This window comes from Trichosurus vulpecula, chromosome 2, assembly GCF_011100635.1.
Source record: "Trichosurus vulpecula isolate mTriVul1 chromosome 2, mTriVul1.pri, whole genome shotgun sequence".
Classification (NCBI taxonomy): Eukaryota; Metazoa; Chordata; class Mammalia; order Diprotodontia; family Phalangeridae; genus Trichosurus; species Trichosurus vulpecula.
In genome coordinates, this window is record NC_050574.1 from 148,184,268 (window position 1) to 148,210,176 (window position 25,909).

Below are 25,909 nucleotides of genomic sequence, written 5' to 3' on the forward strand. Positions count from 1 at the left end.
TACCAGGTATGGGAGACAGCCAATGAAAAGACACAGAGTTGGAAGATAGAGGGTGTTTGCAAGAGACAACAAGAAGGCCAATGTCACTGGATGACAGAGTATATGAAAGGGAATAAAGTGTTAGAAGACTGGAAAAGTAGGAAGGGACTAGAATGCAAAAGGCTTTAAAAGATCAAAAAAAATTTAAAGAACTTTTCTATTTGATCTTAAAGTGAATAGAGCTTACTGAGTATGACAAGTGATATGGTTAGATCTGGATTTTAGGAAGATTACTCTGGAAGCTTAGTGAAGGATGCACTAGAGTGAAGAGAAACTGAGGTAGGGTGACCAATCAGAAATCTACTGCAATAGTATAAATACATAATGATGAAGGCCTATACCAGCCTGGCAGCTATCTCAGTGGAGAGAAGGGGATGTATACAGGAAACGTTGTGAAGCATAACAAAACTTGGCAAGCATGGGTATGTGGAATGAATGCAACTTTAGAGGAAGACATGAAGGTTGCAAGCCTGGACATCCAGGAGGATGGTGGTACCCTCAATAGTAACAGGAAAGTTAGGAACAAAGGAGGGTTTGGAAGGAAAGATCGTGATTTCTGCTTTGAATATACTGAATCTGGGTAGCGGAGTCAAGATGATGGCTGGAAAACTGAATATATTGAATTTACTCTATTCACAAGTAATCCACCTTGAGATGTCCAATAGGTAGATGGAGATGCAAGATAGGGTCAGGAGACAAGTTAGTACTAGATAAAGAAATCTAAAAATCATTTGAATAATAACTGAATTCATGGAAACTGATGAAATCACTGATATATAAGGAATTAGAAAAGTAGAACCCAGCACAGAGCCCTGAGGACACTCATGATTAGTAGGTGCAACTTAAATGAAAAGCCAGCAAAGATGACTGGGAAGGAGCTGTCAGAGAGGTAGGAGAAGAACAAGGAAAGTAGTAGTATCTCTTCTCCCTAGGAGAAGGTGATGGAAATGTCAAAGGCGGTAGAGGTCCAGAAGGATAAAAGATTGAGAAAGGGCCACTAAATTTGACAACTAAGAGATCACTGGTAACTTCGGAGAGAACAACTTTAGTTAAATGATGAAGTCGGAAGTCAGACTATAGGGAGTTTAAAAGAGTGAAAGGAAAGGAAATGGAGGCACCAAATGTGGGAGGTTTTTTCAAGTTTAGCCACATTATTGTAACATATTCCTAATTCATCTCCCTGCTCAAGTATCTCACCATACTCCAGCCCATCCCCACGTTGCTGTCACGGTGATATTCCTTAAAAGTAGATCTCACCATGCGACTCCCATGTTGATTCAGTGCCCATGGATTATCATTGCCTCCATGGGGGTCCTCCCCACAATGGCTAGTTCCTTACCTCTCAAACTACCTTGTATTGAACTCGTTTGTATAAATTTGTATAGGTTCTGCATAAACTTATACGAATTACTTATACAGGAGTATTACAATTAGCAATACAATACAATAAACTAACGCAAAGTACTTGTGGTCTCTCTCATCAGAATGTAACCTCCTTGCGGGGGGAATTTGTTTTATTCTTTCTCAGCCAACAATCAACCAGTCAAAAAGCATTCATGACACGCCTACTATGTGCCTGGCACCATGTGGAATATTGGGGATATTGGGGCTGTCCTTTTCCCTTGAGGTGCTCATAATCTAATCTTTGTAGTTTTACCACTAGTACCTACATACAGTAAGTGCTTAATAAATATCTGTTAAGTAACTGAACTAGTGTTTCTTAGATTTTTCAATAGTCAACTGTCTAAGGAATCCTCACTACCTTCCAGGCTGAGATTAATCAGGATTCTGTTCCTTTTCAAGCCTACCAAATGCATTATTCATCTACAATTGCCCTTCAAATCAATTTCTCTAACTTCTCTCTGCTTTAGCCAGTACACGTCATACACGGGTAAGCATGCATATAACAGTAGCCTCTAGGAGGCCAAAGGGTGCCTTATGAGAAAGGCCCTCCCTGTTGTCCAGTTGAGTTGGTAAAATTCGCTAGACAAGGGCGCTATTATTGTGCAGAAGATGTAGCTAGCATGTAACAAATGCTCAAAAGGAATAATAAAGACATACAACAGAGTTTGCAAGGAAGTCTGTATTCCCAAATAAGAGCCAATCACAATCCCTAAGAATATATTCAAAAGTACTTCATAAGCTATACACATAAATTTAAGATATATTATTATATTTCTTATGAAGATATTTAATAAATATATTTTTCTTATTTTAAGATTAACTCGATTTCTGGAGGCACTGAACTCGAGTTGAAAGTCAGATAACAGAGCATTCATTGGAGGGCTCTGAAATCAAAGTTACCATATGCAGTCCACAAACTCTATTCAGATGAAGGAAGATTTCACCCAGGCAAAATTCTTAAAAAAGATGAAAATCAGCTCTGATCACATAACTGATACAAGATCCAACTTCCTCTTTCCTCTTGGTGAACGCTAGCAAAATGCAGGCATTTCTTTATTCAAAATATGAACATACTTTAGTTTCATTAAATTTCGTTTCATTTAAGTTACCTCTATTGAATTTTAAATTATAATAAAATAGTGAAAAAATCTGTAATCTTAGCATCCTATTTATATGTGTGTACATTATATATGTTAAAAATGTGTATATGTATATATACACGAATATATGTATATACACACATACACACATTCATGTATGTAATGAGCATATCTATATTAGACCCACAACATACAAAAGATTTTGTTGTGTTAGGTTTTTTGATGGGAATCTTTTCCTTGAATTCCTCTTCTAGACTGACCCTCTTCCTCCCTTTATAATCCCCTTCATTTCCCTTTTATCCCTACTAATCAATCTCCTACCTACTTACCAGTAGTTTTTTCATATTTTTGCCTTTTTGTAAAAACGGCTGGATGCTTCTGCGTTCACGTTGTTCCAAAGATCTATTTTTTTGACTTACAATTCTATCATTATTACTGAAAGGACACTGGAATTTTCCTCCTTAATAGTTGTGAAAAACAAAACTATTCAGTAGGCATCAAATAATAATGATTGGGTATGTTCTAACAAAATTTCAAGTTCAACAAACTTTAACAAATAGTATATATTATAAAATAGTATTTTATGAACTTAGCTTGGATATTCACTACACATTAGGTAATTTCTCACACACACAAATTAAACTTTCCAGGTGACATATACAATATTACTGCATTAGATACAGAAAATAAAATAAATTATTAAGTAATTTCACTGTCTTAACATTTTAGTTTTCCTATGAACTTGAAGTACTATGTATAAGCACTATCCTCATAAGGACCTCTTTATTACATGACTATCACAAACTGTACTTCCTGGCACTTAAGTGATATCCATAGTGAAATTAACTAGGGAATTAACCTAGCTAATTTAAGAATCATACTATTAGATTTTTGTTCTGTTTTACAGTAGTATCTGCTCTCCACAACAGCACATGCGCAAAAATCCAGCAATTCAAAGGGGGAAAAAATGTGGGTTATGATGTTGTCTCAGAACTTTTCTTAATCGTTAATGATAACCGGCAGACACTATCATCTGCTTCCATCAGGCTCTCTGGTATGATGAAACCTTTTTTTTAAAAGCACCTGTACATATGCAATGCTATTCCAGTTTACTCCAGAAACCTGAAACTTCAGGATGCATTAATCTCACCAGACCATTCATTGGACATGGTCTACAAGTTACATATCACCATTAAATGCAAGCCATTTGTTAGAGCTAAAGCTAAAAACTCTGGTTAATAGTTCTATTGGATTGTTATGACTTTGACCCGGACAGGCCAGGCTAATGTTAACCGAAAAAAACACAGAAAATTATAACTTTCTAAATCACTAAATTGACACTATTAAAAGTCAACAAAGTGTTATTAGCATTTCAGGTATGGATATGAGAGCTGTTTACTATAGGTCATGAAAGTCATTGAGTAAACCATTTGCCAGACCTAACAATCACCAAGCATTTACTAAGTGTCTGTTATGTGCCAGACACTAGGAATACAAATACAAAAATGAGAAAGTCCCTGCTCTCTAGGGGCTTACATTTTACTAGTTGGAGTGGGTACATGCTCCCAGGTAAGGTAAGTAAGTAAATAGAGGATAAATACAGTGATGGAGGAGAGCAGGACTGGCAAGTAACAACTGGGTCAATCAGAAACAGACTCTTGGAGGAGAAGCTAAGTCTCATAAGGAGTCAGGGATCCCCTCAGTCAATCAATCAACAACCCAGTGGAGAACACTCCAGATATGTTCCTGTGAAAAGACATGGAAGTGGAGATGTGGAATTTCAAATAGAGGGAACCACCAGTATAGCTTAAGTGCAGGGGATATGAGAGGGATATGATATGATAAGTTGGTGTCACACTGTGAAAGGCTTGCTTTAAATGCCAACGGGAGAGTTCGTACTTTATCCTAAAGGCAATCAGGAGCCCCTGAAGCTTCCTGACCTACATAATGTTTAGAGTATCTGCTGGCTCTGACAACAGCTGTAACAACAACAAAGATACCTAGGACCATCTCAAGCAGAAAGTCCCTCAAATTCACCACTAATACTTGCCTTCTTTGCAAGCATCCCAGAAATTTACAAGTGTTCTCCCCTTTAGATAGAGAGCTTTAAACTGAAGCTTTGCCTCTTACTCCTAGCCAGCCCCTTTCTTTTGTAATGAGTCATCATGTCACATTTAGAATACATGAATCATCTTTATCACTCATGAGGTATCTTGGGAATCTAAAATGCATAGTTATACATATTACAGATATGTAGCCAGTATATAACATAGTCTTACTTTAGGATTTCTAAAGGATCTGGATTCTTCCAATACCCACTCAAAAATTCTAGGTTCCCTCTTATTTCTACCTTACTTCCTTCTGGCCCAAGTCAGAACTCTCCCAAACTCTGATATCAGAAACAGGCAACCTGTTTAGTTTCTCTGAATAGAATCCCTTGGTGGGTTCAGGGTTCTTCAGTCACTTACCCCACCCCCTCCAAACCTCAAGCCCCTCCTTATGGTCACCCAATTGATACCACACAATGTGAACACCCAATTAGCATAGCTTACTTCAGCTTCCAATGCTGGCTGCCAGCCTCAGCCTCCCTGGTATCTGGGATTACCACCATGCCCCACTAAAAATATCTTTAGGAGTAATGATTCCTCTCTAAAGGGTTTGTTTGCCTTCCTCCTCTTTAAACAAAACTTTCTTCTCTGATACTATGAACCGTGTGGTTGTAAGCAAAGACTCTCAATACACTGGGGACTATATCCATTTCCTGGTTAGGAGTTAAAAGCCAAGAGAGTGAGAAAGGCCCGAAAGGTGGTCAAACTTCATTTCATGAGTAAGTTTCTAATATTATAAACATATATATGCTATCTCCCCTAAAACAAAAAAAAAGACGTACAGGAGAAATATTTAGAGTGGCAGGCTACTCTTCACACCCACTCATAGGTTGTTTATCAAATGACTTGTGGCAAAAGGAAAAAGAAAACAGTTGTCTGGATAATTCAGTTCATGTGTATGCTATCCTGAAAAAGGAATGTTAAATGGCCTTTTTTAGACCCTTTCAATTGCATGGTTTGGTATAGTTACATTTTGTTAAATGACCCAACTGGCCACTTCATCTTTCCTGAATAGGCCAATTTATGAACAACCTTCTGCTGAGATGTTCCCTTCAAGTAAATGTTAAATCTATACTCATTTTTTATAACTCCCAAAAGACAATCATCCACCCATGCTTCTTGGTCCCAGGATTTAAGCAGAAGTATATTTTTCAAATTATAACACACTCACTATCTCCAGAGAACTGTGAAACAGAATCTTTTGTTTGTTCTAGACTACCATTCTCTCCTAAATACAACTAATTTGGAAGGAAAGAAAGCCATCTTATTTCACATTAAAAGTTATATTTAAAAAAAAAAAAACAACAGTACAAAGTAAGTTCAATACAAATTATTTTAACTTAGTATTTTTTTTCACATCTGCCCAGTTTGAGAACACATAGAAAAATCTGTAAAAAACTTGTATGAGAAGCTAGAATGGAAGGGTAGCTGCACAATACTCACTGCTGAGAAAATCTGAATAAGGGCTAATTATTTTTACTTAAAACAAGAATTCAGCATCAGAATAGTTTGGGAATGGACCATTTTGGCACAATAACAGCTATCATTTACATAACACTTTAAGGTTGGAAAAGCACTTTACAGACCCCAACTTCCTCCCTTTTTGAGCAGAAACTCAGAAAAAGTTGAAGTGACCTGAGCAACATTGCACAGTGAGTTAATTAGTGGCAGAGGTGAAATTAGGTCTTCAGATTCCAACTGTAATTACTATTTTCCATTACACAGTATAGCTGTAGGGCAATTAATCTCACTTGATGCATAAAACAGCCCTGTGAATTAGGACTGGTTTCTGATCCCCATTTTTAAAGATTACAAAATTAAGGCAGATACAAGTCCCACAGAAACATAAACTTGTTTGAATGCCCACATATGGGGCATGTTGAAGGTACAGCTAGAAGAGGTTGAGAATAAGCATTTATTAAGCACCTACTGTTCATCAGGCATTATTCTAAGTACTTTACAAATATGAGCTCATTTGATCATAGAATTAGAATTCAAATATCAAAACTCTCAGTCTAGTATCCTTTTACCAACTTACAGTCTTGACTAGTTGGCTGTAGACAAATAAAACTTCACTAAAAAGTGGAAATGGCTGGGGAACTATCAGTCAAGTATGTGGTACAGAGGAATCTGTTTCAGGAATGATCCAGGATGGACCAATGTTTCTGAGGTTTCTTCCAACTCATTCTGTGATTCTATGATTCTCTGCACAGTTTGTGGCCTTTCATGGTTACTACTTCCAAGAAAACAGCACTGATTTATACGTTCATGATCTAGTATTTGCTTTTATTTTTTTTTGAAGGTCATACATACCAGGTAGTACAATGATAGAGTAGCAGATTTATAATCAGGAACCGAGTTCAAGTTCTGTTTCCAATATTTCCAACATTACAAAGGGCAGGTCACTGCTCTGTCTCAGTTTCCTCATCTGTTAAATGAGGATAACAATAGCAGCTACCTCACAGTGTTGCTGTGAGGTAAAAGGACAGGTCTGTAAAATGCTTCGAAAACCTTAAAGGACTACATAAATGCTAGCTATCATTATTATTATATTGTTTTAAATTTCGGTTATTTTTTCCATGCATGATGTGCTGTTACATAGTTTACAGATGAGCCATATTGCAATGAAATGGTCCAAGGTGGGCTTAAGAAGGCCACAGTAGATTATTAGCAAGAGTGACTTGCTTTACACTAGCAACAGAGGCTTCCAGAAAAGGCGGCATGCCAATCATGGAGCAAAAGCAAGAGACAAGATGTGCATCTTGGGTATTGCATTCTTATCTGTGAAGAATGAAAATGCTTAGAAGAAAGCCACCAGCACGTGGGCTAGATCCTCTATGGAAGATCTGTGAAAGAAGGCATGGATGGGTGATGCCCTACTCTAGTAGAAGTATTTTCGATTACATTCCATTGATACGTAAGCTCTAGCTCCCCAACTAGACTATAGGCTTTTGGAAGTTAGGGCTGAATCTCACTGGTTTTTTGTATCCAAAACAACACCTGGCAGAGTACCTTGCACATAATAAATACTTTTTTAATGAGAATAAATTATAATGGGCAGAGTAAACATTCAAATATTACCTCATATATTTTTGAGATTAATTTTAGTTCCCTCTTCTCTCTCCTCCATTTCTTTTTTGTTTGGGTAATTTGAAATGGAAACCAAAAGGAAGAGAAATTTATGTAAAAACAGGAAAATATTGAATTCTCCCCACACAGAGTAAGTGAAAACTTGGAAACAATTTACACAGCACTCTTTTTAGGGGCGTAGGGAGTAGGGGATAGAAATAAAAATAGTTTACTTTTACAGTTTATAGTAATTTTATTGTATCAATATAAATCATGATTTTCCATCTTGAAGAAACTTTGGAGGTCATGTGGTCTTATTTACAGATTATTTTACAGATGAGGACACAAAGATCTCAAGATATTAAGTGACTTCTGTAAGGTCACACAAACAATAAATGGAGCATCTAGGTTGTTCAAACTCTAAAATCCAACATCTTTTCTATAGCTGTCCATTATCAACTACATCCAGGGACTAAAGATACTCTATTAGATACATAGATGACTAAAAATTTTCAAACATTAAGACAAAGAATATATTTTATACTGGATATTTCATCGAGATCGGAAGGTTTTATTTTTGTTTCTTTGTTTATATAACAGACTGTGGATTGGCATATCTTTTACAAATTAGTAGAAGATAGTATGGATTTTTTGATTTGTATGTGGAAATTATCCCAAAATATCAAGGTTCCAAAAATAAACTGATTCCCAGCTGATGTGATGGCATCTTAGGGATGCCAGATTTTCCCAGGGTAAGACCAAGCAACTCTGAAAGTTGCAGAGTACAGTCATTTTTTAAAATCTTTACTCTGACAAATTTTTATCAATCTGACAACTTGAAGGCAGTTCCCAGGGACTTTTTTTTTTATCCTTCTCATTCACAAAGTACCAGACACAAAACATAACACTGGATTCAGCAACAAATGTACCAAGTTTCAGTGACTGACATAAAAAGATACTGAAAGATGTTTCTGCATTTCAAATGTCATAGGCAATGGCCAAATAAATTATGTAATGCAGACAAAATAGAATTTTCCACAAAAGTCCTGCTCCTACTCCAACTACTCCAGCTCTTCATCATGGCACATTGGTGACGCTGGGTTCTTGAAAACTTTAACAGTGGAAAATCAGTTCTGACAGGTCCTACTAAGTGATGCAGTCTTTTGACCATGATAGAGTCGTTCATATGAGGACCAAACTAGCTAAACTTAGAAAGTTGGCCATCAGGTGAAGTTTTCATTCACAGCAACTCCCCCAAACCACCTACTAAAGCATACAGGGACTGTGACTAGGTCTCTGGAGAAAGTCATTACACCAATGAGAAGAGAGATGTTTTGATTACAAATATAAAGAAAACAAAGGTATGTGGAGAGGGAGATGAAGTATTATAAAGTTAGATAAGCAGTAAATAATAAAAGACAATATATAAACTGACAAACTTTTTTTAAAAAGGAGGTTACAACAAATTCCTAAATATATTTAGAAAGGTACACAGAACAGCTAAATTGTCCATATTCCTATTTTGTTAAAATTTATTTTTTTACTAAAAAAGTAAATAATTTTAATTTCAGGTTTATTTTAAAGATATTCTCTACATTTTGTTTAACTGTTGACTTGTATTTGATGAATGTTAAATGTAATAAAAATGAATTAATTAACATGCAAAATGGAGGGAGTTTTATGCACTGTTTTTTCACTATTCTTTAGGAGTTTCAACTAGCCCTTTCCCTACTTCTAAAGCCTATAAATAACAATCAGATTTCCTGAAGTATTTAGTTTTAGATAGTGACCAAAGCCTAAAAAGGGAGAGGGATTCTCTTTCTACACACTACATACACACAATTCTGAATGAAAGAAATAGGTTGACAAGCATATATGATGCTTTCAATGGAACACGTGTACTAATAAGCAATTTAGTGGATGGGGTGCTAGAGACTAGGATCCTAGTTAGAAAGTCCTGGGGTAAAATCTCATGTCCCACACTTACTAGTTAGTTATCTGACCATGGGCAAGTAGGAGACTGAAATGACATAATGCAAGTAAAGCACTTTGCAATCTTTAATATTCTAGATAAATGTCAATTATTACTATTATTACTTACCCTGGATTCAATTAAACTATGAGTCAAACTACCTCCCCTGTTAATCTCCAGTACTTAGTACAAGGTCTGCCGCTTAGTCCATACAATTATCCCTTCCACATCAAGACTCTCCCCATCAGGATTTCTATATATCACAGGGTTAGCACAAAAGATTAAATGAAAATTTGGGGGAGTTTTGTGGAAACTGCAGATGATGTATGAAGGCCAGCAGACAACACAGAAAAAGTTCAGAAACTCAGAATGCATAAAATATATGCACAATACTTTTACTTAACATTTACCTACATATAGCTTATGACTAAATACTTAACCCAAATTTTACAATACTGTAAATATCCCAAAAAGGAAAAAAGAAAAAGTGCAGACTTCTTCTCTGGTACAAAGGCAAGGCCAAAAAAATTTTACATGGATTTTCAAGCTTGCAGGGGTACAGAGTCCTAACCCCCGTGTACCTAACCCCTGTGATATGGAAGGAATGCCGTATTTAATAAATTCTTACTGATGACTGACAGCTGGGCAGTGCCTCACTTCAGGCAAGTCACTTAAGTTCCCTGAGCCTCAGTTTCCTAATCTGTAAAAAGAGAAGTGTTGACTAGATGGCCTGAGGCTCTTTTTGGTTCTCATTCATCATTATATAATCATTTCTGTTCCCATAACACCAGCATTGTCGTTGAGTTATACTATCCTGTTGGGCGGCTACTCTGATGTATCATCTGACAATTTACAAAGGATTTTTATAATAATAATAGTAATGATATTAATACTGTTAAGTATTATAGTATCCATTTCATCAAAAAGGAAACTCAGGTTCTAAGAATAAACTGATCTGCCCAATTCCTGCCATTCTGGGGCTGAAACCAAAATTTAAAAATACAGCAAACTCTGTTAATTAACATGGTTGGGAAATGGAACATCCGGTTACAGGCTTAATAAATATAGCAAGGGTCAAGAACATCTGGTCCAAGTCAAGTTTTGAACAAATCAAGATAATTTGATTTCCTAACTCCTGCCTTAGTTTGTTAAGAACAAATACTATTATATGTATTGCTGACAAGGATGTCAAAAAAGGATAATATCCACTAGGCACTTCCATCTAACAATGACAGCCTTAGAACATTAAGCCACCTTTTAGTTTTGAAGACTGAGATAAGAAGAAGATGACAAAAATCAACATCTTCCTCACCACATACCTTATTGTTCCCATTTTATAAATGAGGAAAAATGCTCGATAGCTTAAGCAACTTGCCCACAGTCATACTCTTAAGCGGCAGAGTAAAATCTGAACTCATATCGTTTAAGTCCCACACTCCTTCTACTATCCCACACTGCTTTACCAATATATACTACCTTAAATTTTGTCTTCCTCTGATTACTGAGAAAACATTTCAAGATTCTGCTGGGGCTCCCTACTGTCTAGAGGAAACTTCAGTAGTTTAGAAAAGGCATTTGAGGCTCTCCACACCTAGCCACAAGCTATCTTTGTAATCTTATTTCAGTTTACTACCCTTCAAATACTCTCCTTTCCAGCCAAAATCAAATATTAGCAGTTTCCTGATCTCATCTTGCCATCTCCTGCCTTTATGCATTCTTGTAGGACATTCCATATCCCCAGAATGCACTCCCTCCTCACCTCAACCTTCTGAAATCCTCTTCCATCAAGGGCCATCTAAAGTACCAACTCCTTCACAAACCTTTCCCCAATTCCCTTACAGATGAGTGTTCTTCTTCTTACCCCAGCATTATGCCTGAATCTCTCCTTCACCCTCTTGACACTGTAACTTGTATTATTATACATACTTACATTCTTATCATGTGCAAGACTGAAAATTCACTGAAGGTAGGAATCATGTTTTTACCTACACCAGTGAAATACTTATAAGTGAATTATAAGTATAATTATAAGTGAATACTCAGTCTTGCCCAGGATAGCTACTTAATAAATTTTGAATTGAACGGGTTATTATTCATTTTTATGAACATTATATTGTAGATGTGAAGACCCACCCTTGGAGGACACTGCCACTTCAAAGAACTGTCACAGCGAGGTAGCATTTCAAACACTCATTACTTGTGTGATGCTGGGGAAGTCATTTGAACACCATCTGTCTCAATTTCCATATCTGGAAAATGGGTATATAACATCACTTACCTCTCCAAGTTGTAAGACTAAAATTAGATCGTATTTGTAAAGTATTTTTGTGAACGATATACAAATACTGTAGGCAGCTAAACGTAACAATGAAGTGCTGGGCCTACATTCAGAAAGACCTGAGTTCAAATACTACCCCAGATGTCTCCTAGCTCTTACTAGTTTACTACCCCTCAATTTCTTCATTTACAAAATAGGGAAAATAAAAGCACCAATGTCACATGACTGTTTCAAGGCTCAAAGGAGATAATACATATGAGGAGCTTTGCAAACTTTAAAAGCACTATGTAAAGGCTAGCTATTACTATCATTATTATTAACTAAAAATATGGGAGACTGTTCAAACCATGTGAATCCCAGAACATACAATTCAACAATAAATAATAATAACATGAAACTGTGTTATGCTACCTACTAGTGCCATGATAAAACATGGACAAAGTAATGAAGGCAATCAGCCAGACCAATTTAATTGCACTGTAATATAAGCCAATATTTTTACTTAATGAGTATACTGCATATAGTTTTGATATGCAAAATAATCTTCAGAGTAAAACAAACTCCATTATTTTTAGTCTTAAATCTATCTGTTTCAAAATGAATTCTCATTCCTTTGAAATATAGTTATTCCCATCCATTTAATTCCAACTCTAATGGCTGGAAGAAGCGAAACAAAGTTACTCCAATTAATTACCGGTTCATACCTTTGATTAAGGTGTTCAACCAAATGATTTAGAAGGTTTTATAAGGAGGCTATATTGACCCTTATCATATGAGCTCTAAGCTAAATTACAATTGTGAGGTATTTTAATTACAAATGTAAATACCTAAAAAATAAAATAATCTAGACATTCCCTACTGTATTTAATAATGGCTTCCATATGAGAACTTCGATTATTATGTGCTATGTAGGTAAGAGTAAAGGAAGTATTTTAACTCTGCTTGAATTTCTAAATAATATGACATTCATTCCACAGAGAAAAAAGATGTCTCCATATGTCTAATTCCTTCTAAAACCGGGATTAAAATTTAATTCAACAAAATAATGTGATTTTGGAAAAGCCAAATAAAATGCATTTTCCATATACTTCATAAGCAATAAACTCTTAAACAATGGCATCCTACATAAGATATTGTGCAAGGATTCTCTAAACTACATATTGCAGTATACATTTGTACATATAATATAGTAGCATTGTTTAGCTTACAGAAGGCTAGTTCTGGAGCCAGGAAGAACTGGGCTTCAGCCTTGTTTCCTGTGTGAATGCAGGCAAGACAAAACCTCTCTGGGTTCCAAAGCATCTCTCAAGATGACAGGGGTGGCTGATCTACATTGATCTCCAAAGCGAACTCTCCTCAAGAATGAAATCACAGGGCCAGACTCCCTTTCCCATCCATCACCCCTGAAGTATGACTGTAGGTCCTACATTCTACATACCTAATTCCTTCTACCCCTCCTCTCCATTGTAAGACAACAATGTTGGTCTCCTGGATGTTGCTTCATAGGATACTGTATCTGCCAACTCCAAGTGTGTGCATTGGTTGTTCCCCATGCCTGGTATTGCTCTCTGCCTCCACTTTGGACTTTAAAATACCTGGCTACATTTAAGACAGCAAAAGTAGGGCCCTCCCCCCTAAGCCTTTCCTGGTCCCCCAGCTTCGTGATATCTCCGTCTATTTCAGGGCTGTCCAACCTTAGGTCATCTTAGGGCCGCATTAAAATAAAATAAGTATTCGAGGGCCGCACCCAGAATAAAAAATACAGCACACTAATGGAAAGTGGGGGAGCAGGACAGGAGAAGGCGCGAAGCACAAAAGCAAACACAAAACAACAAAGCGACAATGCAACAATAGAAAGGTAGGTGCGTACTGTCTGCATCATACAGATGGAACGCATCCCACAGATGGATTAAAAATTCCGCGAGATATGTTCCATCTGTAATACTGCTTAAAAACACCAAAGAAAACTAACATCAATGAGATTGTTTATTAGTGATGGAATTAAAAAATCTAATATGCATTCCATGCAAATTATTATTTTACTTTTTCACTCGTGAAAATTAAAACCCACAGGCTGGCCACATAAGATCGCACTGGAGGCTGCACGTGGCCCTCAGGCCATATTTTGGACAGCCCTAAGCTATTCTGTATTTAGTTCATAGTTTCACACACACACAAGTTGTCTCTCCCATTATAAGGTAAGCTTCTTGAAGGCAGGAATTGTTTTGTTTTTTTCATTATACCACAATGTTTGGAATATAGGAAGCTATTAATAAACACTTGCTAATTGCTCTTTTGATTAAGCCACTTTGGCAACTATTGGAACCTAAATTCAAGACCCTATCTCCTCCCAATAATTGTATACTTGTAATTCAAAGGCAGCAGAATGGAGTCAAGTATGAGAAAAGAAAGAGTGAGAGGCAAGCTGAAGGAAAGTGTGTACTGACAAGCTCTCTCCTTCCCAAATCTGAACCAGTGGCTGCACAAAACAAAACTCCTTCAGCTGAGAGAAAGAAGCCTCCTTTGCTGACAGAAGCCCAGGCTGTTTGCAAAGCAGCAAGCAAGGTTATATCATTTTAACTGATTTTCTCCTCAAAATATGTGCATGGAGGCTGGATGGATGGAGGGGAGAAGTGCATTAGTAATAAAGTATGTGATTTCACATCTTAAAACAGAGGCTGTACTCCGTTAAAGGTTCAAGATTCATAAAGAATGACAGTAATGCATTGATCAAAAGGGTGGAGATGGTGACTCATGCTGTCTGAACTATAAAAACATGGTGTGTCTATGCAGTAACAAATATTTTCTCAACTAAAGATTACTTAATATGACAACGTAGCATTTACCAGTATGACAAACAATCCAAAATCACTGGTCGCAAAGTTTTATATGATGAAATGAAGTCATTTTAACTCATTTAGATGAAACAAATTCCAAAATAAATAAAGTACATAAAGAAGGCAGAGCTGTGACTTTAAACACAGGTTTAAACCCTAAAGTAAAAAATTCAGGTATGAATGGCTAGATCAAAAGAAGTCATCCAGCCTTTGCCTGATGCCCTCACTAGAAGTTTCGAGGTCACCTAGTATAAAATGAGGGAACTGAGGCCCATTACCCTCTAGTAGATTTTAAGGTTCTTATGGGCAGGGCCCATGTTCCCCCAGAACAGTTCCTTACACGTAACAGTTACTCAAGAATTGGTTTTTGAAAGAATGAACGTTTGCTTGATAAAAACTGCCACCATCCACAGGAGCACTGGGGGGAAAAAAGAAACTCACTCTACCACTGTAATGCTATTAAAATCAACAAATATTTCTTAAGAGGCAGGCACTATGCCAAACACTGGGAATGAAAAGTATAAAGAATGAAACAATCCCTATTCACAATGAGCTTCCATGTTAATGGGAGAGACAAATACATATTAAAAATATATGAAACACAAATAAAAAACTAATAAATATGAATGTATGAAAAGTAGTTAAGTACAAGGAAGTTTGAGAGAGAAGGTACTTGGGAGAATCAGAAAAGGCTTCAGGTATAAGACAGTGCAGTAGAAAAACTCTTTAAGGCAGAGGAAGGGAGCCAGTGCATTCCAGGCATATGTGAGAACTGCTGCAAAGGGACAAAGATGGGAGATGAAGTATCCTCATGAGAGGGCTATCCAATGAGCATGTTGCAAAGGGCTTTAGAAGCTGTTCTCAGCAATACAATGATCCAAGACAATCCCAAAGAACTAATGATGGGGCATACTATCCACCTCCAGAAAAAGAACTGATATTGATTGAATACAGACTGAAGCATGCTATTTTCCACTTTCTCTTTCATTTTTCTTTTCTTTTATTTGAGTCTTCTTGAACAAAATGACTAATATGGAAATGTTTTACATAATTGCACATGTATAACTTATATCTGATCACTTATCATCTCAGGGAAAGTGGAGGGGAGGGAAGAATGAATAGAATTTGGAACTCAAAATTTTAAATAAAAATGTTTTAAAAAATTGGGAAAAAAAAAAGCTAACCTGGGGATTTAATATTTTATTAGGAAGGCAATAGGAAGGCACTCGTGTTAATTATCCAAGGAAATCACATGGGCATATCTCCCCTTAAGGAAAATTACTTCACTAGTCATGTGTAGAATGGACTAGAGTAGGGAAAGACTTGAGGCAGGCGAGACCAACCGCACTGAAAAATCCAGGGAAGAGGTAATAAGTGCCTGAACCAATGTAGTTGCCATGTGAGTGAAGAAGGCTTTATATGTAAAAGATGTTGTGCAGTTAAAATTGGCAAGATTTGGCAATTGATTCATTATGTGGGATGAAGAAGTAAGAAGTCCACATAATGAGCAGGCTACACAAATCTGGGACACTAAGAGGTGGTACCTTTGACTGAACCTAGGAAGTTTGGAAGAGTAGCAGGTTTAAGAGGAAATATAGCTAAGTTAAGTTTTAGATATATGAAGTTCAAGATGTCTCTTGGACATGAAATTTGAAATGTCCAATAGGCAATTAGTGATGTGGCCTGAAGCTCACAGGACATACTATAGTTGGATATATAGATCTTGGAGTTACTAGCAGAGAGTTAAATTCATGGACTAGATGATATAAAAGGTCCTTCCACTTATATTAGTCTATGACTCAATGAATGGCCAAATTTATTCAAAATATACTATGTAAGAATGAATATTGAACTGTTTGAGTGAAATAATTCACTCAATTTAGTAATGTAAAATCTGTGACGGTCAGACATAAATAGCATCAGATTCTAGAATAATTATGGATGGAGGGTCTGAGTGTCAGCACCTAAAGAACAGGATGCCTCTGGGTCCCTTGCAGAGAACAGTTTGCAACCAGACAAATAAAATATTTTAGTATGGAAATGAAACTGACTAAAATAGCAAACCTAGTCTGCTGGGTCACTTTTGTTCAGTAGGGCAAGGTAACAAATATGTAGCAGGAAATCTGAACGTCACTGCTTCATCTCACACCCCCATGTCATCTCTACTCCAACCTTCCTTGTCCCCAACCCCACAAGGCAAATCAGTGTTGGACCACTATAGTCCTCCTCTTATCCTTCCACACCCATCCATCATCTAAAAAAAGGGTGGGGGGAGCTGGAGGGAGGGAAATCAATAGTGCAGTAATCCTCTTTTAAAAAGCAGCATTAGGTAGAAATTCAAATTACAAGTTCCCAGAAAATGAAATCACCACAAACAACCAATTGTCTCCATTCCAGCCATCCCTTCCCCTCTTTTGAAGAACCAGGAAGTATTGGAACAGTCTTTCTTTCCTACTTCCAATTCCGGATCATTACTATATCACCATCCCTCAATAGCTTCAATGCCATCAGTTTCTTTTTACTGTCATCTACCATAGTGGTCTCCAAACTTTTTTTTTCTTTTTTATGAAACATGTCTAAGTGCACACTCACAATGTGTATATTTACTTACTTATAAATTATATACATATTAACTACTATATGAAAAATTTTTAAAAGGATGAGTGCTTTATAAATGCTAGCTATTATTATCTTCAAAAACATGAATACTGACATTCATGATCCTTCTTACTTCCTGTCTACCCAATACCCTAACTTTCTCAACTCTAAAAACTCCCTTTTCCATGTCACTTTAACCAGACACTCCAATGATTACACCCTCTGGGAATTTTACCATCTCTGAGAATAAAAACTTTGAATTCCATTATTCAATGACAACACATTTTTTGCCTCTCTCTCACTTTCTTACTCAATTCAATCAAAAAAAGAATCTTTATTATGCATTTAGTACGTGCTAGGCACTAAGTAAGGTAGGTGGTGGGGAGTTAAAGACAAAAAAAAGTATACAATTCCTGCCCTTACAGAGATTACATTCTATTGGGTTATTCACCATCAACCTACTTTCTCTTTATTCTCATTATGACTGCCAGTCTTTTGACCCATACCTATTTCCCCAGCCATCTGTCCTACTCTCCTTCACTTGCTAATATACCCAAAGCTTGACCCTTTGGATCTACCAATTTGATCATTCACTAGTCTCTACACCAGAATCCTCTGAATCTCTGATCTTCCACAACTCCCAAGTCCTTCCCTCTTCATCCCTGGGTAAACCCACCCTCTGATTTTCCCACTCCTATTCCTTAACTGTTGAGCTTGGCTGAAGTAAGAAAACAACTGATTTCACCAGCTACCAATTTATGATGTATGACCTCAGCTGAGCCTTTGTTCAAGCTCAATAATATTTCTACTCTGATCTGCACAGACGTCTTTATCTCAATCCCCACAGTGACTGTTCTAAATCATTTTTTCTCCATCAGACCCCCAATACCCATAATTATAGCAGATGACATAATCATCTGCTTCTGAGAGAAGACTGAAACCATTTGACCTGAGGTCACCTAGCTTCCTTCCCTCTCTTCCCCAATACTCTGCATTCTCGACCACTCCTTCCTTCTGAAGTAGCTAGATGGTACAGTAGATAGAATGCTGGACCTGGAGTCAAGAAAACCTGAGTTCAAATCTTGCTTTGGACAGCTTACTAGCTGTTGTGTGACCCTAGACAAGTAATTTAATCTCTGAATGCATGAGTTTCTCCATCTGTAAAATGGAGATCATAATAACATCTAACTCTCAAGGTTGATGAGCGGATCAAATGAGATATATCTGTAAAGCTCTTTGCAAATGTTAAAGTGTTGTATAATGAAAGCTATCACCATTAGCTATTATTTTCCTTTTTGGTCACTAAAAGATGGACCTACTTCCAACTATGTCTATGCCCTCCCTCTGTGCCAGCGGTCCCATTTTGTCCTGCCTCCTCTACTACATTACTCCAGCTATCATTCTTTTCCTCTCATGCATCTTTAAACCATCCCCAACTATCCTTTGTTCCTTCCTGTCTACATACTTGCTTAGCTTTTGCCAACCTTAAAAGAGCCTTTCAATGATCCTTGTACTCCTTACCATTACCAGCTTCTGTCTCCCTTGTGCTTCATGGGCAAATTTCTTTAAAAGATTGTCTACAGTCAATACTACTACTTTAACACCCACTTTCTTCCCAATCCTTTGCAGAGCAAACTTCCATCAATACTACTCTCCTATAACTGTTCTCTCAAATTACTGCCATACCCAAAGACATTTGTAGAACTTCCGAAACTTCTGACACTGCTTACCACCTCTTCCGAGTATCACTCTCCCATGGCTTCAGAAAAACCACCCACTTTTTGTCCTCCTATCTCTATTTTCTCTTCTTCACTGGTTCCTCATCCTTGCTTACCATCCCTTAATGTGGATGATTCCCCCCAAGGATGTCTTTTCATGCTTTTTCTCTCCCTACACTCACTTTGTCCCTTATTCTCAACTACCACATTCACGTAAATATAGGTCTCAAACAGATGAGGGCCAAATTTCTAAATCCTTACTTCTCTTCCACTTTCCAAATGTGTTCCAACACTCCTAAAAGACACAAAATATAGTCTTACAGCAGAAAAAAGGGAAAAGAGTTGGGAAAGCTCAGGGAGCTTGGAGAAGGAGCTTACTACTTATGTGAGTAAAAAATAGCCAGCAAGCCTCAAGAGTCATAGCCAACCCACTGCTTGTCCCCAGGGAAGCAGAGAGAATAACCAGGGGAGAAGAGATATAGGATTTCAGGGCCTTCTTTCTTGCCCATCAAAAAATGTCTCCCTTATCAGCCTGCTGAAGCCTGAAATCTCTGTAATATTGATCCATGTCTTCTTTCTAGGAGCACAGATTTAGAGCTAGGAGGGACTTTAGAAATCATCTACTCCAATCCCCTCATCTTACAAATAAAAAAACTGAGATTTAATCCCCACCACTAGACTAAATTGTGAGCAAGGACTCTGGATCTCCTGCAACACCTAAAACACCTAGCTACTCAAGAAATAGTTGTGAAATGAACAACTGAGTCTATATAACAATCAGCAGCAGAAACCCTATTTAAAGCAAAACCTAACTTATGGAAACAGGAAACCAAAAGCTATCAAAATGCTTGTCTACCTGGTCAATGACTTGTTTGTATATGTTATTATAGGTATGATCGAGTAATAAACTAATCCAGAAAGCCAATTATTTCGTCTTCTAGAGTACAGCATTATAAGTATGGCTTCTTGCTCTAGGGAAGTGAAAGAGTAGTGAAAAAGAGTAGTAGCACTGAGCATACTGGGTTTTGTTCATATAAATCCTGGACAGGACACACACACACACACACACACATATACGCATACACACACGCACACAAACACACACTTTACTTCTTTAACAGTTCTGAGAGTATCACCTTGAAGTCAAACTTATATAAGTATATATAAATAAAAATACACACACACACATATGCACACCCACACATACTTATTATTTAGCAAGACCAGGTAAGAGATGCATGTGAAAACACAGCATAAAGTGGGTGTAATATGTGAGTGTGAAAGAAAGGTGAAAGAGAGAGTTCAAAGAGAATTCTGAGGCTGTGAACATAGAAGAATGGAAAGATGGTGGCTTCCTCACCAGAAACAGGGAAGTTAGAAGGAGAGGTAGTTTTAGGAGGAAAGACAATGAGTTCCATTTTGTATTTTCTGAGTTTGAAATTCCTGAAATGAAGGAATCCAGGTGGAAATTAGACAACAGAGTTGGGGATGTAGGATTAACATCATCAAGGACTTCCACCTTCTGGAGTCTCTTCTTTCTCTTTTTGCTTCTGCAACATCAGTCTTCTGCTTCTTCCCTTACCTCTTGATCTGCTGTTTTATTGCCTCCAAAGCTGAAGTTATCATTTTCTCCCCAAGTCCAGAATTTCCTTCTGACTTCACTCTTTCTTTTAGTGTCACTACCACTTACTCATGATTGAAACCGTTCTTTTTACAGCCAGTTGCCAAGTCTAGGCATTTTACCTCCCCGAACCCTCCCATCCCATTTGCCATGAACTTTATTCCCCGTGAAACCTATCTTTCCATTACAAACTCTTACTATCTCCCTCTTGGACAACTGCTCTTCAACAGGTACCCACACGGAGATCATGACCTGTAGCACTTTCTGACCTAGAGCCCCGGGTTGAGGACTGTTTAGTCATTTTTCAGTTATGTCTGACTCTTCGTGACACCATTTGGAGTTTTTTTATTTGCCATTTTCTCCTCCAGCTCATTTTACAGATAAGGAAACTGAGGCAAATAAGGTTAAGTGACTTGCCCAGGTTCACACATCTACTATATGTCTTAGGGCAGATTTGAACTCTGGAAGATGAGTCTGATTCCAGCTCTCTCTCCACTGCACCACCTGGCTGATCTCTCTGGGGATGGGTAACTGCTAATATACAATTTCAGTACAACCTCAACCATAATAAAAACAACTCTGTGGTTTTGCCCGTTAGAATGTAAGCTCCTTGAGGACAAAGGCTGCCTTGGCTTTTATCTTTGTATCCTTGGGACGCAGTGCTGTAAGCGATTAATAATTTTTTTTCATTCTTTCATTCCCTAAAATCCATCTAGCATACGGCTTTCAGGAGTATCTTCCCATGTATAAATCTGGTCAATTCATTCTTATCAGTAGCTCCCTACTACTTACAGGGTCAAGCTCTAACCCCTCTGCCTGGCATTTGAGACTCTCCACATTCTGATGTCATCCTGCCTCCTCTTCCATCTGTTCTCTACTCCAGTCAAACTTGTCCTCCACTGAAAACAGCATACTTCCCTGCCTTGGTGTCTTTGTCAAAATTCCTTCAGTGTCTTTCCCAGCTATGTGAGTGCTGGGGATACAAAAATACAAAGACAGTCCCTGCCCTTGACAAGGACCTCACAGTCTAAGAGAGAGACAAGACACAAACCACTATGTACAAACAAAATCTGTAGTCATCTTTTAAAGTCCAGCGCTGATGCCCCCCTCCTCCTTTAAGTCTTCCTTAATTCTCACCGCTCGCTCGCCGCTGCCCGCCCCCCCCCCCCCCCCCCCCCGCAAAGGTGTTAGTAATTTTTCTCCTCTCAGACCTCACACAGTCTTCTATTTATGGAGCTCTAAGGTAACACAAGGCAAAAGCACAGGACCTGGGAGTCAGGAGATCTGGGTCTGACCTCTGGGTAACTCGACTTCTGAGTCTGTTTCTTCACCTATAAAATAAGCAAGTCCATTCCAGTCCTAAATCCTATTTTAACATGACCTGAGAAAAAAATAAACAGCCAAGATACAAGGGAGAGTGAGATTAAGTTCAAAGGGGCAGTCAAGGCAAAGTGCTGTGGGAAATCTGAAAAGTGGGAGCTCAATATTGGGCACTGGTGGAAAGGAGAGATTTTAACAGGATGAAATGAGCTAGGACAGTCAGTTCCAAGAATAGGAGACAGCACTTTCTAAAGGCTCACAGAGTTAAAGAATAAACATGTTATGTGCTTTTCCCTCTGATGGGTAACAGTTACAGAAAAGAATACTTTGGTGTTTGGGGCACTTGAAAAACATTTTCAGCAAAACTTTCAATTTACAACAGTATCATCATTAATATGCAAATCAAAATATAATTGATAACCAGGCTATCTCAATTCTGGGCACATATAGGCCCATCTCTGTTCTTCTGTGCCCCAGTCCCAAAGTGACTTAATCCTGTTTGCCTCAGATTGAAAATGAGCTGGAGAAGGAAATAGCAAACCACTCCAATATCTTTGTCAAGAAAGTCCCAAAATAGGGTCAACAAAGAGTGGGCCAAGACTGAACAAAAGTCCAATTTCTTTATCCTATGGGCAACTAGGTGGTACAATGGATAGAGCACTGGGTTTGGAATCAGGAAGACTCATCTCCCTGAGTTCAAAACTAGCCTCAGATACTTACTAACTGGGTCACCCTGGACAAATCACTTAACTTCGTTTGCCTCAGTTTCTTCATCTATAAAATGAGTTGGAGAAGGACATGGCAAACCACTCCACTATCTTTGCCAAGAAAACTCCAAATGAGTTCACAAAAAGTTGGATGTGATTGAAAAAACGACTGAACAAAGGAAGGCAGGGAGATCAGCAGTCGAAGCAGAGGAGGAAGCTCATTCCAGGCTTGCAGAACAGTGAGAGAAAATGCCTGGTGCCAAAAAGATGGAGTGTCTGGTTCGTGGAAAAGTCAGGTGATAGGCAGCCACTGGAATATACTGAATAGAGCTCAAAGGTCAGAACCTCTCCTTCCCAAGACTACTTTGACAGTGGAGTAGAGGATGGACTGGAGGGTGGGGAGACTTGAATCAGGAAAACCAATCAGAAGGCTATGGCTAACCATCCCTCGGTGAAACTAGAAATTCTAAAATTAGATTTTGATTCCTCAAGCATACACAATACAGAGTTGTTGTTTTTGCTCAATCAAAATGTAAATACGCAGGAGGGTGTTAACAATAAACCTTATCAGTTTAATAGTTTAACAACGGAAGAGTATCAGATCACTCCAAGGGGGGAAGGAGGGGGCGTTGGTTAGCGGGAGAGTGGAGACAACTTAAGAACAGTAGAGCCCGATGGGGTCAGAAACCAGATGAAAAAGGAGAAAAGAATAAGGATCCCAAAGACTGAGGGTAACAGTACTTTGCCTAAATGCTTCAGTTTTTCCAACTGATGCATCCTAGGACACGTGCTAATTGAAGTTGTTGAGACTTCTTCTCTGACCCCCTCCCCCCACCCAGCGGTGGATGATTCACTTGCTCAGGGCCAATTAGTACACATCCAGTTCCTCAGGTGACCTACAGCAGCAGGAAGGCAAGCTAGAAAGATGTAAAGGCGTGGGGAAGGGAGGGGGTGTGTGTGTCTGTCTAGTCTATAGTCACAGAAAACATTGGTGGGGGGTAATCTAGCTGTCAATTTATGACAATTTGTCTCATTTAATCTGGCCAGCTGGTGTGTGTGTGTGTGCGCGCGCGCATATGTATGAGTGCACGCGCGCAAGAGGATCACCCGCATTCCCCAAGCCTACTTTGGGCACATATGTATACTTACTTTATTATATATAATGAATATAAGTAATTTTCCTTCCATTCTACATCCATAATAACTGTTTTTATCCATAGAACTTAAAACTCCTGGAATTAGTTCGGTTAATGGAGATCAAGTTGTTTTGAAATTTACTGCCCTAAGTGTCCAGGAATCCTCAATTCCGGGGGGGGGGGGGAGGGGAAGGGGGAAGAGTTAGCCTCAAACACCAAATAACATTTTTTCAGTCAAAGATTTTCTCCCTTTAGTTTCTCGCCGACTGTGGGGGCGGGGGCGGGGGACATGGTGGTTATTTAAATAGTCAGGCAAGCACACCTTAAGAACAAACTTTTTTGGCTACCAGCAGGGGAGCTCTTCAGCATTTTTCCCCAGACCCATTCAAACAAAAGAAGCCCTGGTTCCCTCGCGTCCCCCACCCCACCCCCTCGGCCTGGCACCCCGAGGGTCGCCTCGGGCTGCACCCCCACCTCCACCCCCTGAGCCATACTCACTTCTCAGAGCCCCAATAAGCAGGGATCCGTCCTTGATGAGTTCTTTAATGAATTTATTAGTTCGCTCCAGCTCAATCTCGTGACACTGCAGACGCTCCCTGAAGTCTGGGCTGTCCAAGTAGGAATCACTGAACTCCAGAGTGGGCAGCCCCATGGCACAGACGCGACACCGGCGACAGCAGCCTGGGACTCTTCAGGTCAAGTAGAAAAGAAAGCCAATTCGGGAATCTAACCCCGGACAGACCAGAACTGAAGCAGGAAGGCGGCAGGAGGAGGGCCGGGGCGCGTAGAGAAAGGTGTACAGAAAATGGGGGCCCCCCCTCCCCCGATCCTGCACCTCCTCGGGGCACTTCTTTGCAGGGGTTACAGCGATTCCCACCCTGCCTCAATCTTCACCGGCGGACAAGGGAGGGAAATGCAGGCGGATGGCAAAGGAGTGGGTCGAATTAGGTGGCTGTCATATGGTTGCATTGTTGCTCCGGGGCATGGAGGGCTCCTCGGTCTCCGGGCTCCTAGGCTAAAACTGGAAAGTTTCTCTGGCTAAGGCGGCTACAGCTGCCGTAGCTGTAGCTGCTGCTGCGGCCCCCGCGCCTGCTTGCAGACACTTCCGGCAGCTCCTCGCTCCCTCTCCCTCTCTCCTGACAATCTTTTGCTATGTGAGCCCAGAAATGCTCCGCAGCAACTGTTCGGGCGTTGGAAACCCTCCCCCAAAGCGGACACAAGCTTTGAGAGTGGTGCGAATTGTGTCCCGGCCTCGCAGACCCTCCCCCTGACCGCTTCACTCTTACCCGGCTCCACCCCTCCCCTTTTACCCCTTTACCCTCTTCACCCCCACCCACAAGCCACCCTTCTCCACTGTACATGCCTCACTTATGCACACAAACACACCCTTTTATTACTCTCCTGCCTGGCCGCATCTTTGCTATTAACCCTGCCGCCTCCTCCTCCGCAGGCTCCAACCCACCCCGCCTTACTGGCTGTGACCTATTGCTATGAACCCCACAGTCCCCTGTCCTTCAAGAGTACCCGAATTCCCTACTTAATCTCCACCTCAGACAGATTTGGAGTTAGGGAAGACTTCACACACAATGTCTGGAAAAAATATTTGGGGGAGGGGGGAAGTCGAGAAAAGTTATAGGACGCAAATTTTGGCCTTAAGTAGCCTTCCTTCTGCTCCAACACACATGCGCCCCCTTGTATTCTGTCTGGATTTATTTCAATTCCAAGATAGAGCAATTTAATTACTTTTGTTTAAAGAAAATAAATCGCTCCACATTATAAAAGAAAACCCCAGAGGCCTGAAAAGTTTTTTCTCCCTCTAGTTTCTATAAGTGGGAAGAAGAGCTAGAGGCTTTCCAACTCCTCTGACTCCTCCTCCCCCCTCAATTCCAAGTCTAACCTCCAGCAAATCTCCCTTTAGTGGGGTGATTTTGTTAATTTTCATTCCAGGAAAGGTTCATTTGTTCAACTTTGAGACCTTTAAAAAATCTTGTTTACCTCTGCC

The 25,909-nt window shown here is 39.1% G+C and overlaps 1 protein-coding gene across 1 annotated transcript in view; it reads right to left on the bottom strand.

Annotated features, from left to right (window-relative positions):
* ARHGAP42 (Rho GTPase activating protein 42) overlaps nt 1-25,116 on the bottom strand; it is a 428,597-nt gene extending 403,481 nt beyond the window's left edge. The window contains exon 1 of the mRNA XM_036743492.1: nt 24,406-25,116. Coding sequence (XP_036599387.1) covers nt 24,406-24,559 — 154 coding nt within the window. The 5' untranslated portion in view covers nt 24,560-25,116. The remainder of the gene's footprint in view (nt 1-24,405) is intronic.
* Between the last annotated feature and the right edge of the window lie 793 nt (nt 25,117-25,909).